The sequence below is a fragment of the Colletotrichum abscissum genome, assembly GCF_030869225.1.
Source record: "Colletotrichum abscissum strain IMI 504890 chromosome Unknown Scaffold_29.1, whole genome shotgun sequence".
Taxonomy (NCBI): domain Eukaryota; kingdom Fungi; phylum Ascomycota; class Sordariomycetes; order Glomerellales; family Glomerellaceae; genus Colletotrichum; species Colletotrichum abscissum.
Genome location: NW_026850198.1, coordinates 360592 through 377532, shown reverse-complemented (window position 1 = coordinate 377532; position 16941 = coordinate 360592). Strand labels below are relative to the sequence as shown.

General features: G+C 57.8%; 4 protein-coding genes across 4 annotated transcripts; 2 read left to right on the top strand and 2 right to left on the bottom strand.

Moving 5' to 3' along the window:
- Positions 1–334: 334 nt before the first annotated feature.
- On the bottom strand, positions 335–2311 carry CABS01_11010 (transmembrane amino acid transporter; the record flags this gene model as incomplete). The annotated part of the gene is made up of 4 exons (XM_060544365.1): positions 335–363; positions 443–1015; positions 1089–1251; positions 1325–2311. 4 exons carry the CDS (start codon positions 2309–2311, stop codon positions 335–337), a joined length of 1752 nt encoding a protein of 583 aa, XP_060398641.1.
- A 1500-nt stretch (positions 2312–3811) lies between these two features.
- CABS01_11009 (fungal specific transcription factor domain-containing protein) lies at positions 3812–6208 on the top strand (the record flags this gene model as incomplete). Its single annotated transcript, XM_060544364.1, has 3 exons — positions 3812–4245; positions 4602–5737; positions 5793–6208. The coding sequence occupies 3 exons, from the start codon at positions 3812–3814 to the stop codon at positions 6206–6208; spliced, it is 1986 nt and encodes a 661-aa protein (XP_060398640.1).
- A 472-nt stretch (positions 6209–6680) lies between these two features.
- On the bottom strand, positions 6681–12236 carry CABS01_11008 (urea carboxylase; the record flags this gene model as incomplete). Its single annotated transcript, XM_060544363.1, has 1 exon — positions 6681–12236. The coding sequence occupies one exon, from the start codon at positions 12234–12236 to the stop codon at positions 6681–6683; it is 5556 nt and encodes a 1851-aa protein (XP_060398639.1).
- A 2298-nt stretch (positions 12237–14534) lies between these two features.
- On the top strand, positions 14535–15992 carry CABS01_11007 (uncharacterized protein; the record flags this gene model as incomplete). Its single annotated transcript, XM_060544362.1, has 1 exon — positions 14535–15992. The coding sequence occupies one exon, from the start codon at positions 14535–14537 to the stop codon at positions 15990–15992; it is 1458 nt and encodes a 485-aa protein (XP_060398638.1).
- Positions 15993–16941: the final 949 nt, after the last annotated feature.

The following is a 16941-nucleotide window of genomic DNA, read 5'->3' as shown; positions in this document are numbered from 1 at the left end:
TCGACAGAGAAAAAGTTGTGAAATCCGTCTTGTTAAAGAAAAATACTGTTTTTCTTTTGGCAATTCCCACGCCAATCCCAGTTGTCGCGTCTACCAAAAAACGAAAGAAAGAGAACACCATAATGTTTAAATACCCTGAATACCTTACTTGGTCTACCAAAAACCACGGTGTTATACAACGGTTCCGGGGTTTGTCTATAACCCATTCTCTCCCGTCTCTCCCCAGCGCGCCTGGAACGCGATGGGGGCGGCCAGCTGGTTTCCTACTCTTACTCTAGACGATACAAACAACCCGGTCTTCTTCATCTTTTTTGTTCTTTAATCATACAGTGGTTTACATGCACTTTGCAGGTCCGCCGTCACCTGAGGCTGTAGTTAGTTGACCAGATGATCCCGAGGAACGGTGTGATTTTGGTCAAGGGGAAGGGGGGTTACAACATACTGCTAATCATCTTGGCGACCGCCTGTATGAGACTAATCACCATGACAACGGTGCCAAACACAATAATAGCGGCGGCGACGTACGTCTTCCACGAGCGGGTGGTGAGCTTGATGTAGCAGAGCGGGGGGAGGATATACGCAATGGCGCAGGCGGACGTGGCGCCCACCAGCTCGAAGACGGCGCCGACGTCGCAGGTAAGCAGGCTCATGACCATGGCGGAGACGACGAGGGCGGAGCTGAAGATGAGGTGGAGGTGCATGTTGAAGGGCTCGCCGGGGAAGAAGTAGTTGAACATGACCTCGCGGCAGACGAAAGCCTCGAGGGGTAAAGTGGTGAGCATGTTGAGGCCGAAGCAGAGGCGTGCGATGGTGACCATGACGTTGTCCGAGGGGAAGTTGTTGAGGACGTTGCCGAGCGTCTTGTCGCCGAAGGTGACGAAGCCGGCGAGGGCGACGAGGAGGCAGGCGACCATGGAGATGCCGGTCGAGTAGTGCGTCACGCGGGAGAAGCGGTCTATTGTGGGGGTTTTGAGGGAGCCGTAGATGAGGAGGGAGTTGTGGTGGCATACGAATGCTGATAATCATTTTCATTGCCCCGTTAGCTGAAGAACAGAGGTTGTGTGAGAGACATGCAAAGGTGGACGAACCGAAGGATATCACGCCAATAGCTTCAAATATGCCAGTGTTTACGGTCAGAAGGGCGGGTGTGAAGGAACCCCGGTCAGCCTTGGGAGTGAGAGCTCCCTGGATAATGACAGTCGCTACGATGACACCCATGCTTATGAGAGCTAATGTGCTTGCCTTGGCCAGCTATCAACGGGGACGAGTATCGTGTCAGTGTTCTTGTTTCTGGCCCCCAGTTCAGATGCAACAGGCGACTCACCTTTGCAATATCACGGTACAGGGTCAACGGGTAGCTGATTCCCAAGATGAAGACTACAATGACCACCTGCCGGTTCGCCAAGAGGTGGAACACGGGCATTTCGCGTATGTCGGGCCAGATGGCTGTGAAGACGTGGGGTATTGAGTCGCCGACAATGACGCCAAAGGCGACCATGCCGCCAAAGGCAAATGCCCACTGCGCGACCGAGATGGCTATGAGCCCCGTCTTGCCGAAGCAGTGTTCGACCGTCCCCTGGAAGCTGTTGCTCCCCGACAGCTTGCTGTTGATGACGATGAGGCAGATGGTCCAGTCCACGACGACGGTGAGGCCGACAAGGAGGACGAGTCCGGCCAGTAAGCCGGCCTGCTTGAAGGCGTAGGGTTGGCCGATGATGCCGGCGCCAATGATGGAGTTGGCCATGTTCATGAAGGCCATCTTGAGGCCAGACTTGGGCCTTGCGCGCTCCTGCTCGGCCCATTCGTGTACGTCGTCGGCATCCTCGCCCCAGGGACTGTTGGCGAGGGCGACGGAAGGGGCCTCGATGTCTGTGAGGAGGGGCAGGCGGTGGTGGTCGTCGTGGTCGTCGGCGCCGGGGGCGTGGTGGAAGAGGTCATCGTCGACGTCGAAGCTGTCGCGGCTGGCGCGGGCGGAGGAGCCGCCGTTGCTGTTGGTCATTGAGGCGCGGGGGGGCGGCGGCTCGACGATGGAGGGGATGGGGTTGAAGCGGACGCGGTTCGGGGTCCGGGGGGTGCCGGGAGATCGGAGGGACGTGGCGTACTGCTTTGCTGTTGCAAAGTACCCCTCGTCACCGGTGTTGGCGGTGGTGGTTACGCCGGCGCCGTGAGATTCATGGTGGTGCGGAGAGAGGGGGTCGTCAGCGAGGAGGCCTCTGTCCTCTTCGCTCGGGCTGTGGTGGAAGTGGGCGGCGACGGCGCCCGGGACGTGGGAGTCAACTTGGTGGGCTCCATGATTTGGGGCCTTAGCCATTGTAAGTTATTGCGATGTCATCTTCCGTGGAGACAGAAAGGGGGTTTGACGAGGAGAAGGCGAACGGAATCGCGAATCGTAATGTGGTTTGGAGGCGGTTGTTGGGTATAGCGGGTGCTAGTTGTCGTCGTTCTGACGTTCGTGGACTGTGGTGAGCTTGTGAATAAGGTTGTAGATATCGTGTCCCTTTCGTTACTGCCGGTGGTTCAAACTTCCAGGTTGGAGGGAAAATGAGGCAGGCGTCTAGAGTCGGCTCTCGTTCCGTCGACGTTGCGAGCTGGAGCTTACCTGACCTCAGACGGGGGTACGTACCCCTAGTGGCAGTATGGCACCGTGTTCTCGAAGTTTAGGGGACCGGGAGCTGTCAGCAGTCCGACCAGTCCGCGTCCGCGTAGCCGGCAACGCCGCTGGCAAGGCCCGCAGGGGGCATGGCAATGGGGCTACGGGGAATTGCACTGAGCAGTGTTGTATCGGTATGTAGCCTTTGCCTGTCTAGATGTATGGGTGTACTCGTAAATACCTCCCGATGTATCCGGCTACCTTAGTCTTTCTCTGCCTCCCCACCCCAGTTTGCAGTTATCCCGCACAGCATTCGGATATCTTATCTTATCCGTAACTTTGTACCTTCACACCACCGCATGGGAGACTTATCGATGAAAAATATTCCGACCAGGCTTTGCGATAACAGCAGCGAGCAGCACGCAACCGCCCAGCCCAGCCGAATCAGACGACACACGACCCCGGCGATAAGCCATTGGACTCTGGAGAGCTTGTCTCACTGTCCGAGTGTTCGAGACCTTTGAGCAGACTATCAGTGTCGACCCCGGATTCGAGCATCTAACCGTGGGGTCCATTGGAGGACGAAGACTGCATTACGTGCTTCCACATCTCACTCGTCCCAGACGCACAGAGACAACCACTCGGCCGGGTCCAGGTACCTTTTACCGACTGACAGGTCCATGACACTCGCTTGCAGCTCAGCTCAGTCGTGATTGATCAGCCTCATGGCTACCGTGCCATAGCCGCTCACTCAGTCTAAGTACGTTTGACGTATCTCTGAGAGAGAGAGAGAGAGAGAGAGAGAGAGAGAGAGAGAGAGAGAGAGAGAGAGAGAGGAAACGGGGGGCACTCACACGAACATCTTCCATCATCGGCGGCGGGGAAGTCTTCCCTTTTATTCCCATTCTGGCAGCACCTCACGCATCATCGTCTACGGCTACCAGTCCCCCCGTCTTTCATGCCGTGTGTCACTGCTTTTACGTGACCACTTTCCCTTCCACCAAACAACCTTCCTACTCCATACTACGTACCTTACCCAATCTCGAGTTTCACTTCTCGCACAACTCGGCACTATCTGTCGCCTGACACAACCCAATTTGATCACAACCATTTGCGTACCCTTCCACCCCCTTATCTTTATCTTACACTCGCGCACGCAGCGCACGCACGCCCCCGCGCTCCTCGGCTCGGCTGTCGCCCGGTTCCGCCCGCCCGCCCGTCATGGACATGGACACGACACCGGCGCCCTACGGCGACCCCGCCACCGCCGGCCCGGGTTCAACGACCATGCCGGCCTCCTCGCCGTCAGCCAACATCCCTTCCTTCGAGTCACACCCCTCTGCAGCAGCCGCCGTCGGCCAAACAGCGGCACAAGCAGCACTGGGCGCCTCCAATGCCGCAGGCACCGCCCAGAGTCGACCATGTGACATATGTCGTCAGCGCAAGACGCGCTGCGTCCGCGAGGAGGGCCGTGATAAGTGCGTCATGTGCTCCTTTCACGGCCAGCCGTGCACATATCTCCGCGGGCCGCTCCCGCGCAAGCGCCGGAAGGCCACCGATCCCCCGGAACATCGCCCCTCGACCAATGGTTCCGTCTCTGCAACCTCTGGTCCTCCACCTGCTCCCGTCCCGCTGGATCCCCAGGATGAGATAACGTAAGTGATGTGACATTCCTCTTATCGTACCTTCATCTTCCCGTCGTCTTGAACTGCCCTCGACGCTGGTCTAGACTCTCCGGCCTACCTCACCCGACGATACCTTGCCTTTCCTATGTCTCATTGTATCACGGTACCTCGTCCTTCCTGAATAGTCTCATTGCCCCCTTCTCATTGGCTCATGCCATCAACCTTTTCCGGCTGTCCAGTGTCACGGGTCCGTCCTCATACACCTATCCGTCTCTCTCTCTCTCTCTCTCACACACACACACACACTCTCTCTCCCTGGCCCAGTAAAGAATCTCACTTTCTCCCTCTCCGCTATCTCAAGTCACCCAGTCTAACGGAACCTACAGGCATCCGTCTCCCGAACTGCTTGAGGCCCTGTCACCGTCTCTCGCCGGTTCGGAACACCACGTAACATTCAACCAACCCGTCTCCCTCCTAGACGGCACCCTCGGTCTCCATCTCAAGACCCATTCCCAATACGTCGGCAACACAGACTACCGGGAACCCTCCCTCCTAGACCTCCATCGTCCCCAAGACCCGGCTATTAGGTTCGTCCGCCGCCTCGACGACTCAACCGTCTTCCTCATCCACCGCGACCGCGAGACCTCGTCAGAACCCCAACGAATAGCCGACCTCGACGCCATAGAAAAGGTCGTCCACCCACTCGGCTCGACCCTCGTCAACCTCTACTTCCGCATCGTCCACCCTAGCTTCCCCATCCTCCACAAAAAGGTCTTTCTAGAGAAATACGCCCGCTCTTACCATGAGTTCTCACCGCCCCTCCTCGCCGCCGTCTACCTCCTGGCCCTCGACTGGTCCTTGTACGACCGCACTCTCGCCACCTCATCGTGGCAGCCAGACCAGGCCGCCCTCGAGGCCCTCGCCCTCCGCACAATGAGCGACGACATGAAGCGCCCCAAGATCTCCACCCTCCAAGCCGGCCTCCTCATCCAGCAGCGCTTCCGCAATAACACCTGGACCTTCACCGCCCAGCTCATCGCCCTCGGCCAGGGGCTCGGCCTCCACGTCGACTGCAGCGACTGGGCCATCCCGGACTGGGAAAAGGGCCTGCGCCGCCGCCTCGCCTGGGCTCTGTTTATGCAAGACAAATGGGGTGCCCTCGTCCACGGCCGGCCCTCGCACATCCGCCTCGACGAGGACTGGGACGTCCGGCCGTGCTGTATCGAGGATTTTCCTGAGAACGCCGCCGATGAGGAACACGATCCCGAGGGCAGTGCCGAGGTCGTTGTCGGGCGTGAGCTGTTCCTGCGGCAGATTGAGCTGTCTCTCATCCTTAGTGACGTGCTCGGCACGTTTTACACGGCCAAGGCGACCCGCCGCGGTGGCACTCTCGACCAGATCGGCACCGTGGGCGTCGCCGAGCTCGCGAAACCTATTGTCATGATGCTACGGGAGTGGTACGCGAAACTCCCTGAAGCCCTCCAGCTCCAAGAGACACGACTCAAAAAGCTCTCTGCGAATGGTAAGTTCACGCTCCCCTCCTCCCCATGAAAAGCATTCACTAACCCATTACAAAGGCTCCCTCCACCTCTCCTACATCTCAATAGACCTCGCCCTCCACCGCTCCCTCGTCCGCAACGTCTCCTCCAACGCGCCCGACTCCCTCCGCCACGCCATCCGCACCGGCGCCCGCGCTCGCCTCGCAAACGCCTCCAACATCATCTCGAATCTGCAAATGGAGCACATCCAGTCCTTTTGGGGCTTCGCCGCCTCCGCCCAGCTCGCCGCCATCGGCTCCTTTGCGGGGCTGCTGTGGGCCACTTCGGACGACGACGCCGAGGCCATGTACTACGCCGACCGCGTCGAGGAGTACCTCTGGAGCCTGCGCGTCCGAGCCCAGGCGGCGCCGTTTGCGAGGGAGGCGTTGAGGATGTTGGAGGCTGATGTGGGCGGGTTGGGGGCTGTGAGGGCTTCTGCGGAGATTAAGATCTAAGAGGAGCTGGAGGTGAGATTTCTGACCTGGTCCGGGAAAACTCTTCTTCCCTTCTTACGGTCATGAGTTTATGTAGAAAGTGGAAACATGTACAATGATTATGGTCATGGCTGGCGAAATCTGGATTTGGTATATCAAAAAAGGGGGGGAGGGCGGCGAGGTGGGGAGAACACTTGCTTTGGGGTGCTTATGTTACTTACTCACATAGTCCGCGTGTTGTTTGCATAGTTTTGTCTCTTGGATACCCGTAAATCACTTCGATAGAAGAAACAAGAACCACGTTCGTGTGTATGTTTGTAACATCATTGCGCGTGAACCCTGGCGAACGCTCTCCAAACTACGAGTATCTAAGTCTATAAACCAACGTCTAGTCAGCGCTTGTAAATCCAGATTCAAGTTATCAATATGGAGCTAGACATCACTCAAATACGAGACCGCACTCTACCCCTACTCCACGGTGCCTCTCTCTCTCTCACTCAGTCGCAACAACCAGCAAATCATCAAACGGCCCAACTACATCCCCCTCCGCAACCAACATCTTGACAACCCTCCCCTTCACGGGGCTCCCAATCTTGATCTCCATCTTATTCGACTCAATCCACACGAGCGCGTCCCCAACCTCGACCTCGTCCCCCGCCTTCACCTCGCACTTCCAGCACCGGCCCGGCATCTGCGCCTTGATCCTCTCCCCTACAACCCCACCGTCGCTGCTACCGTCACCATCCTCCCCAAAAATACCGTGCCGCTCGCGCTCGCTCTCTGGCGGGTTATACGGCTGCAGCAGCTCCTCCATAAACGGCACGTTGCGAATCGCCTCGGCGCGGAGGTTACGCGTAGCTTCGATATCGGCTTCGTTGGCCGCCAGCCAAGATTCGTATTCTGCGAGGTCGAGACTGCCTTCTTCGATGCGAACGAGGTCGGAGATGCGGCCCTGTGTGATGGCGGCGTCGAGGTCGGGCTCGGGGATGGGGTAGTAGGATATCCGGTCAAAGAGGCGGAACATCCACGGCTGCTGCTGTTGTTGCTCTCCCGCCGTGTCCGTCCTGCTGCCAGTGCCGCGCGAACGCGATACTACAGCGGAAGCGGCAACATCATCCCAGATCGGGACCGTCCGCCCGACGAGCTGGTACCCGCCCGGCGAATCCATGCCGTAGATGCACATATACTGCCCACCGATCCCCACGGCGCCGCGTGGCGTAAAGGAGCGGGAGGGGTTATATTTCGTCCCGAAGAGGCGATGGCGCGGGTCGAGGGGCACGGCGCAAGGGGACCCGAGAAACACGTCGCCGAGGCCGAGGATGAGGAAAGTTGCGTCGAGGAAGATGCGCTCGACGTCGGCGGGGGAGGGCAAGGCGTTGAGGTGGCGGAGGAAGTCGACGTTGCTGGGCAGCCAGGGGGCCGTGGCGCGGATGGTGGCGGCGTAGCGGGCGACGGCGGCGCGGGAGACGCTGTCGTCGAAGGCGAGGGGCAGGTGGAATGTGCGGGAGGGAATGGAAGGGGGGATGGCGACGTCGCCTAGGGAGGCCTCGTGGGCGCGGAGGACGGAGAGGATCGTCGCGGGGGCTTGTTTGGGGGTGTATTGGACGTGGAGGGTGCGGACGCCGGGGGAGAGCTCGAGGACGTGTGGGATCGGGTGCGTCTTGTGGCGGGCGATGAAGGAGAAGATTTGGAAGCTTTGGCGGAGGGAGAAGACGTCTTCCGTGCCGAATTCTAGGAGCATCGCGTTGTCGCCGGCCTGGCGGACCGCGATGCGGCGGCCGGCGCTGCCAATATCGCCGAGTAACGGGTTTGAGTCGGGCGTGGTCGGACTGTTGGCGAGCGGAGTGACGTCCACCACTAAGGGCGTGAGCTCGGCGATGGAGCGTTCGAGAGCGGCCTCGAGAAAGAGTGCGTCGTCTACGCCAATGGGCTGGAGCTTGACCTTGTCGCCGGGGCGGAGCTGGCCGAGCTTCCACATCTCGGCCGAGGCGACGACGCAGAAGACGACGAAGCCGCCGAGGCTGGGCCCGTCGCAGGTGAGGATGACGGCCTCGTCACCGGTGAAGCTGACGCTGCCGACCGAGTAGGGGCTGTCGTGGATGTTTGACGGGTGCAGGCCGGCTTCGCCGCCGGTTTGGCGAGCCCACTGCGGTTTGGGGCCGTCGAGGCGGATGCCGACGCGGTTGCTGTTGTAGTGGACGATCCACTCACCGGCGAAGAGGGTGTTGAAGCCTTGCTCTGTGAAGTGCTCGGGTGCCGAGTGCTGTCCGGGGACGACGCCGATGGACCAGTTTGCGTTGCCCGGGTCGGATGGGATGGGGGTCGCGGGGCCGGAAGCGGTGGACGGCAACGTGGCAGTTAGGTTACCCACGGGAAGCAGATCGCCGGAGCGCAGGTTCCGTCCGTTGTGGCCTCCAACCTGGCCCAATGCGAAGGTGGAGCGGGAGTTGAAGATTTCGGGAACGGCGACACCCCCGCGGATGGCAAGGTAGCTGCGGTACCCGGACGTTGCGCCGCCAATGAATAATGTCTGGCCACTTTTGATAGAAAAGACGGCGTTCTGTGAAACAGACTCCTTGTCGATCTTGACTTCGGCGGTGGCGCCAGTTACGGCTACAACGGCGTCGCAGTGGAATAAAAGGCTGGGACCGTAAATGGTACACTCGAGCCCGGCGGCGCGGGAGTCATTCCCAACCAACCTGTTTGCGAGTCTGAAGGAATAGTCGTCAAACGGCCCGGACGGCGGAACGCCCACGTGCCATAACCCCTTGCGGCCTGGGAAATCTTGGACAACGGTGAGGGTGCCGGGGTCAACGACCTCAAAAACGGAAGATTCGAATGTGAAGGTGTTCAGGGATGTCGTTGTGAAGTTACCAAACTTGAACATTTCTGACGCGACAATGTGGCGAACGTAGTTCAGATTTGTCTCAACGCCAGTAATGACCGTCCTCTCCAGAGCGTCAGCGAGCTTGGCGATCGCTGCTGTTCGGTCCTCGCCCGTGGCAATGATCTTGGCTACGAGCGGGTCGTAGGACGATGACATCTCCATACCTGGCTCAACCCATGTATCGACGCGTACATCGTCAGGAAAAGAGATATCCAGAAGACGGCCTGGTGAGGGGCGGAAGTTCTGGAGCGGACTCTCAGCATAAACACGCACCTCGATCGCAGCGCTGGTCACCTCGAACCCTTCTGGCTTGTCAAAGATGTTCTTGCTGTCGCCAGACGCCACGCGGATCATACACTCAACCAGGTCAAGACCAGTCACAGACTCCGTGACGGGGTGCTCAACCTGCAGGCGAGTGTTGACCTCGAGGAAGTAGAATTCCGAGGTATCTACGTCGTAGATGAACTCGACGGTGCCGACGTTGCGGTATTTGACAGCAGAAGCAAGATTGACAGCGGCCTTGCGCATCTTTTTGCGCACATCGAGTGGTACAAACGTGGCAGGACTCTCCTCAATCATCTTTTGGTTCCGCCGCTGCAGGGAACAGTCTCGTTCGCCGGCAGACGTGACGTTTCCCTCTCCGTTGCCAATGACTTGTACCTCAATGTGCCTAGCACGCTCGATAAAGTGCTCCACAAAGACTCCAGCGTCACCAAAGTTGGCCTGCGCCAATCTCTGGACGCTTTCAAATGCCTCGACCAGTGACGCAGCGTCGTCACAGCGCTTGAGTCCGATACCACCGCCGCCCGCAGTACTCTTGAGCATTACGGGATACTTGATGCGGTCCGCCTCGGTGAGCGCCTCGTCGGCACTTTTGAGCAAGTTTTTGCTGCCCGGCACGACGGGTACGCCCGCCCCAATGGCAACTTCGCGAGCGAGGTGCTTCAGGCCGAGCTGCCGCATCTGTTCAGCAGTCGGTCCGACCCAGACCATACCCTCGGCCTCGACGGCTGAGGCGAAGTCGGCATTCTCTGCCAAAAAGCCGTAGCCCGGAATAATAGCATCAACGCCGGCCTCTTTCGCAAGAGAGATGATTTGAGAGCCGTTGAGATAAGTTTCCGAGACGGAAGTGCCCTCCAATGGAAGCGATACATCAGCGTTGCGTACGTGAGGTGAGCGAGCATCTGTAGAGGAGTGAATTGAAACAGTCTTGATGCCCATGGAATGCAAGGTCCGGATGATTCGGACGGCGATCTCTCCACGGTTGGCGATAAGAACGGTCTTGATGGCGCGAGTGTTGGGATTGCTGTCAAGATGGGAATCCTCAGGGGACAGGGACTTGATGAAAGCACGCCAGCCTCCAAACTCTGTGATGTCTGTGGCACCTTCTAACCCATAGGGTTCACAAATGAACCCAGGAGCCCAGCTTCCATCGACCAGCTCGACAGAACCAATGCCCAGAGGCGAAGGCACAGTACTTAGAAAACTGCCGACCTCCGTCGTGGGCATACTCCAGACTTCGACCTGAATGGCGCTGCCGCCGGCTTGAACGCGCTTTAGACCGGGCTTCTTTACCGTGCCGCCGGTATCAAGGGAATAGAACTTGTAGCTTGGGGATGTCGTCGTGGCCGTCTCTAGTGTTCCTCCACGAGACGTCAGGTCTTTGTTCAAGGGAAAGCCCGTAAGGTGAGCACCTACCACCACAAGACGAGTCGTCCTTGGCCCGCCCGCGGCAACGGCGTCAGATTTCCGTGCCTCGAGTCTCTCAATCTTGGTAGCTCCAAGAGGTCGAGGGGCAGTGCAAAGCCATTCCCGTGCCAGCGAGAGCAGTTTCGGCTCGTCCCACGTGGATGAGATCAATGTGATGCCAAAGGGGAGTCCGTCGGATCTGAAGCCAGCAGGGATTGCCAGGGCGGTCCAGTCCATGAAATTGACAAAATTGGTATATGTGCCAAGATAGGCGTTCTCCTTGATCGGCTCCCTGGCGAGATCCTCAATGGTCGGGAAGGTAGGAGACGTGGGAACCAGAATGGCGTCGAAATTGCCGAATCGGTACTCAATCTCGCGGGTCAGCTCCTGTCGCAGGTACTCTGACGCGAAGAGGTCCGCGGCGTTGAAGTCCTTGGCCTTAAGGATGATCTCCCGGACGGTAGGGTCCATCTTGTCTCCGTTTTCCTCGATGAAGTCCCTGATGGCGGCGTAGCGTTCCGCGACCCAGGGGCCCTCATAAAGCAAGCTAGCAAGTCTGAACAACGGAGAGAAGTCCTTGGGCTCCAGCGTCCAACCAAGAGTCTCGGCCTTCTCCAGGGCCTTTGCGTAGGCTACAGACTGTTCAGTCTTTCCGAACCATGGAGGATCATCACAGATGGCCATGCGATGTGCCTCAACCATACTTGGACCGTCTGGCCGAGCCCTTGAGAACGAGTCCTTGGGGTCGAAGCCCTCGGCCAGAGCCAAGACCGTCTCGGCATCATCGACTGTGAGTGCAAAAATGGACACGCAGTCGAGGCTGCGACATGCGGGCAGAACTCCAGTTGTGCTGAGGGCGCCTCTAGTGGGCTTCACTCCCACAAGGTTGTTCAGACCGGCAGGCACACGACCGCTGCCTGCGGTATCTGTACCAAGAGAGAAGGGAACGACGCCTCTCGCAACGACAACGGAGCTGCCAGAACTCGAACCGCCACTGACCCTGGCGGGATCAAAAGAGTTGCTCACTGGACCGTACGGTGATCTGGTACCGACAAGGCCTGTGGCAAACTGATCGAGATTCGTCTTGCCGAGGACGATGGCACCGGCAGCTTTGAGACGGTCGATGATTGCGGCATCTTGGTCGACAGGGCCATTGGCAAAGCTGGGGCACGCTGCGGTTGTGGGGAAGCTGGCGACGTCAATGTTATCCTTGACCGCGAAGGGGACGCCGAAGAGCGGTAGGGAAGCACCGGTTAAGCGTAAGGATCCGGCGTAAGCCCACTGCTGCTCGATTTGAGACGGAGTGGCCAGGGCTATCCAGGCGTTGGAGTTTAAAGTAGCCTCAGACTCTCGAAGCGACAAGAGTCGGCTAAGGCCGTCCCCGGCTTCTTGAGCATCTCTCCATTCCGGAATAGTGAGAGGAAAGGTATCTTGGGATGTGGAGCCTATAAGAGAGTGTAAGCCCATGTTCATACGTCCAAAGTAGCCATGTACCCCTCAAGCGATCGGTATGACCCGAACCAGAAGCACAGGGCAGGAGGATGACATCAACGCACCCATAATATTATATACCAAAAATGTCAAAATAGATTAGAACGATGTCGTGTGAAAAACAACGCTCAATGCTGCTCGTCTCTGGAGCAAGAAAGTACCGGTGGGACTGGATCTTAATCTCGTTTTATGATGAAGTTTTTCTCATCTACGGTGTAAGTTCATGAGTGAGGCCGTCGTCCTACTCAGATGTACTCATCGGCGAAGCCTGCGGGCAGTCATAAGGGTTGCCGGCGGGGCCTGGTGTAGTCGTCGTTGATCCATCCAGATCAATCAAGACGGGCGTTTGAAGAAGATGGCCGGACCAATGATGAGAGCGGTATCGGCTTATCGAAGTGATTATGATAGTGTGAGACAGGCGTGTACGAATGACAAGAGATAAGTACGATGGGAGGCGTTTTTTCGGCCGAGTGGACGGATAACACAGGCTTTGGAAAGGTGGTGATGCGTCGTGGGGGTATCACTCGTGATCCTGGCTATGGCATGTATCTGTATCTGGAGATATTCTATTTTCTGGGGATATTTGCGACAGAGCTCGGCCAGCCCGGCGGCTGTGGGGTTGAGAGAGGGCCGGCGGCCGGTGAAGTTGACATTTGGATGTCATTGTTGGGAGACAACAGGTTCCCACAGCTGGCGCCATCTGTTGTGATGAAGTTTGGGTCAATTTGGGAGGCCCTGCAGGATTACCTAATTTTGGACGCTGATTAATTTGCGGGGCGGGTCTCGGGGCGGGGGGTCCGCGTTTGGAGATTGCCGTGGTGCTGTGGCTTGGCATCGTGGCGTCTAAGAGAGGGAATAATCCTCCCACCTTCCCACCTCAAGACTCTTGTCCCAAACCCCAAACCCAATACGATGGCCCACCCAGTGTTGCTACAAAGTGGCACAGTTCTGTTTCTGACTTCTGCGCCTGTCAAAATCCCCCGCGTCCACGGCGCCATCGGCTGCTGCGTCTCTTCGCTTAAAGTTCGCACGGATCAAAGTGGAGACCGAGACGGATTTCTCGCTTTCGCTGGCATGACTCCTCCAAAGAGGCTCCAACAAGATCCATCATCCATGGGCTGTGGGCGGGAAGCGGAGACGAGACGAGAGTTCGCTTCCTTCCGATACACTCAGCCCTTTTTTTGGTCCTGGCCAGTGTTCCTTTGCCCCTCTCACTCAAACAAAAGCTTACGTCGTCTCATCTCACTCATCTCAACATTTCCACGCCAACGGTGCTAGGTCCTCACGGCAGTGTAGGCTTCTTTGGCTTTCAACACCTGCTTACAACGGCTGCCAAGACCGACTTGAGGATTCACAAGTGTGGGTTCCCACTTCCCAGGCATTCTGTGACGAACTCTCGCGTGGCTTGGGCATCTATCGAAAGCGAGAACGGGGACTGGGCGACCGCGTCTGAATAGCCGCCTGTGGACCAGGTCTTGGATGTTTCTCAGACCAACAAGCGCACTCAAACTTTGGTACCAGTGTATCACCACCTACTACCGACCTACCATCAAATGTCTCGTGACTACCAAAGTCCTCTCTTTTCTCCGTCTATCCGCCAGTCTGCCTACCAAACTCCGTACTGCTCACCGTCTTTCTTCTCGGAAATGGCGAGGGATTCATTACGCCAAAACGTCCCCGGTCGTACAACCAAATAGACGCCGCTTCGGGCAGACAACCGACGCCCACCGCCATCGTCATTGGCCAATCTGCAGGGATGCGACTCGAGTCGACAAGGATCCCATCTGAGCCCGGCGCTTGCGCCTCTTCCCCATCACATATGGCTGCCCAAAATAGCCAACCATAACTGGAGCTGCCTGCGACGAGGGGGTGTCCTCCTACATGCAACGCATTCCTTCCTTCAATCGCGTCTATTGTCTGTTCCTCCAGTCACACTGCATTGCATATATGTCTGTCTAGCGGCGCCTCTTCAGACGGCCACCCAGAGACTCCAGCTTGGATAAACCCCTCTCACAAAAAACCAGCAACTCTAACCGTTGCACCACTTGCAACCTAATCTATATAGCCGCCATCCCTCTCTTTCCTACATCTCGTCGATTGCTGGTTTCCCCTCTCTTTCTGAACTGACCTGTCTCATCCCGGTGATTCCAACAGTTCGGGAGGCTAAGGTCGTCACTTGACCCCTGTACGACCCAACCTGCTGGCTATCTAGGCTGAGCCGCAGACTCATCAACTTATACCACTCTTCCGGGTCCAACATTGGCACATCACGTGGTCACGATGGCTACTCAGACTGGAACCGCCTCAAGAAGGCCAAAGCTGTCGTTGAGCATCAAGACATCACCGGCACCTCACACAAGAATCAACAAGTCCTTTTCCGTCATCGATCCCAAGGACCCAACCACCTTCAACACCCTCTCCAACGTCTATGTTACCGCCATTGAGAGGTCGACACCCACCGCGTCAGAACCGCTCACGGCCATCAATACCTCCCAGCCACAGCCCTCGCGCTTGCAGAATGGTTCAAAGACACCCCAACTACGCATCCAGACGCCCTACGCAGTCTCCTACCCCGAGACGCCGTTGACCGCACACCCTCTCTCGCCCGGCGTCGCAATGGAGATTACCTTTCCGAGCACCATGACAGCCACCCCGCCTCTCTCTGCGGGCCCCGTAGAGCCCAACCAAGGTCCCCAAATGTTTGGCTTCTCGCCAATCGACACCAAGACGCCCCTTACAGCAATCGGCTTCATCAACAGCCAACCGGAGCCGCGCTCGCAGAGGAAACGCAATCACAACCTGACCCTCGTTGGCTCAAAGCTGCCTTACACGCATCCTCGCTCCCTCCACAGCATCCTCCGCAACTCGCCTCTCCCTCCGCCGAGTGCCAAAACCCCCATCTCACCGCGCCGGCAGTCCTTGCGCTTGCAAGAAAAGGCGGCCCGCCGTGTAGCCTACAACAGCCCCATCGAGCAGACAATAACAACGGAAACGTACACAAAGTCCCACATTGACCTGCTCGTCGAGGATGTCGTTTCCCCGGCATCACCGGCGGCAGCGGCAGCAACAGCAGCAGCAGCGGCGGCGGAGACGGCACCGGCCCCGGGCCAGGAGGAGGCCAACACGGTGCTGGACCTCGCCATGGCGTTCACGAGCGACGAGACCCGCGACGGCGGCATGACGCCGGGGCCGTTTGAGGAGATGCGGCGTCGGATGGCGGGGCTGGCGGCTAATTCGCCGCCAGTCAGCCCGTCCGGCGGCATCAGGAAGCGGACCAAGCGCAAGGAGAAGAAGAGGCGGTGGGTGTGGACGATTGGGAACCAGGAGGAGGACGAGGAGAATTTGGGGGGTGCGGTGGCGGCTTTGCGGGCGGCCGAGGCGGCGGCGGCAGCACAGACGCCGGTATTGTCTATCCCTCAAAGGAAGCCCGTGGTCGCTCCTCCCCCTCCCATTGTGGAGGTGCAGACCTACGGCGATCTCCCGACGCCTAGCGTCGAGACGTTTGAGGAGGCCGCTGGGGAGGCGGAGGACGTTGAGATGTCGGATACAAGTAGCGTCTCATACTCGTGTTCCGATCGGGGTTTGACGCCTGGGGATACGGAGATGGACCTGACGACGCCGACGGTGCCGAAGCGTCTCGTTTCACAGTGCGACAGGCTGGGGTCGGCGGACCTGATTAACCCGGATACTGGGAGTCGGCGGGACACGCCTATACCTCCGGATATGGTCGTTCACTGATGGGAGTGCGAGCTGCTTAGAGGAAGAGGAGCTGGTGTGGGATCTAATTCGGTTGAGGTTGGACTGGACTTGACAAGAGCAAATTGCATCTGCGTGGTGTTTAGGGAGCGTCATTTGATCAATGGTGGTTTTTTATGTAGGATTATGTACATGTACTAGTGGAGGTTATCATGAGAAACACGACGCACTATGAACCATACCCTCGGTACTCTCTGTTCGATGACTGACGTTCCTCCGCGTGTTCCAGCCATGGCCTAGCAAGACTGGGAAGAGCCAATGCTGAGGTTTTCGGACACCAGAACATGCTTTCTGGTACCGGTATACAAATGGGAGCTTGGACGAAAAGTAGCGCGAACTTGTGGCGGCTAAAAGACCAGTCTGGCCAGCGATGAATCCACAAACCAACAATCTTCCCTGTCTGGGTATCACCCACCAAGATGCTATACTGCGTATATCAACAGCCGACAACGAAGCGATGGACGGAAAAGTCGAAACGACAAAACGAAAGATGAGCCTGGCGACGTGGACAACACAGTGTTGGTTGTGTAATAGCAGAGGTGATTGAAAGCGGGGGGGAATCAATGATGAAAATGTGGACTGACGGAACGCTGGAGCTTGGCTTGCGTAACATCCGGCAAGGTGGTTTATTTTTGCTGCAGCTGTTACCAAAAAAGACAGGCCCTGTAAACGCAATCGTCGCTTCTCTCCTCCCGCCGGCCGGGACAAGCGGCACCCCATGTTCCATGCCCTGTCAGGTCGTGGCTGTCCAGTGAGCCGCCCGGAAGGTTTGCGATAGACTGACCTCACACTTTTTGACAAACCTGGACGACGATCAGGAGCCGCCTCGGGTACGATGGTATCTACTGTACGCATATGTTGGCTCATCTGTATTGCCTGGGATGGACAGAATGATACACTCGAGAACAGTTTCTCCAAGAAATGGGTAGAT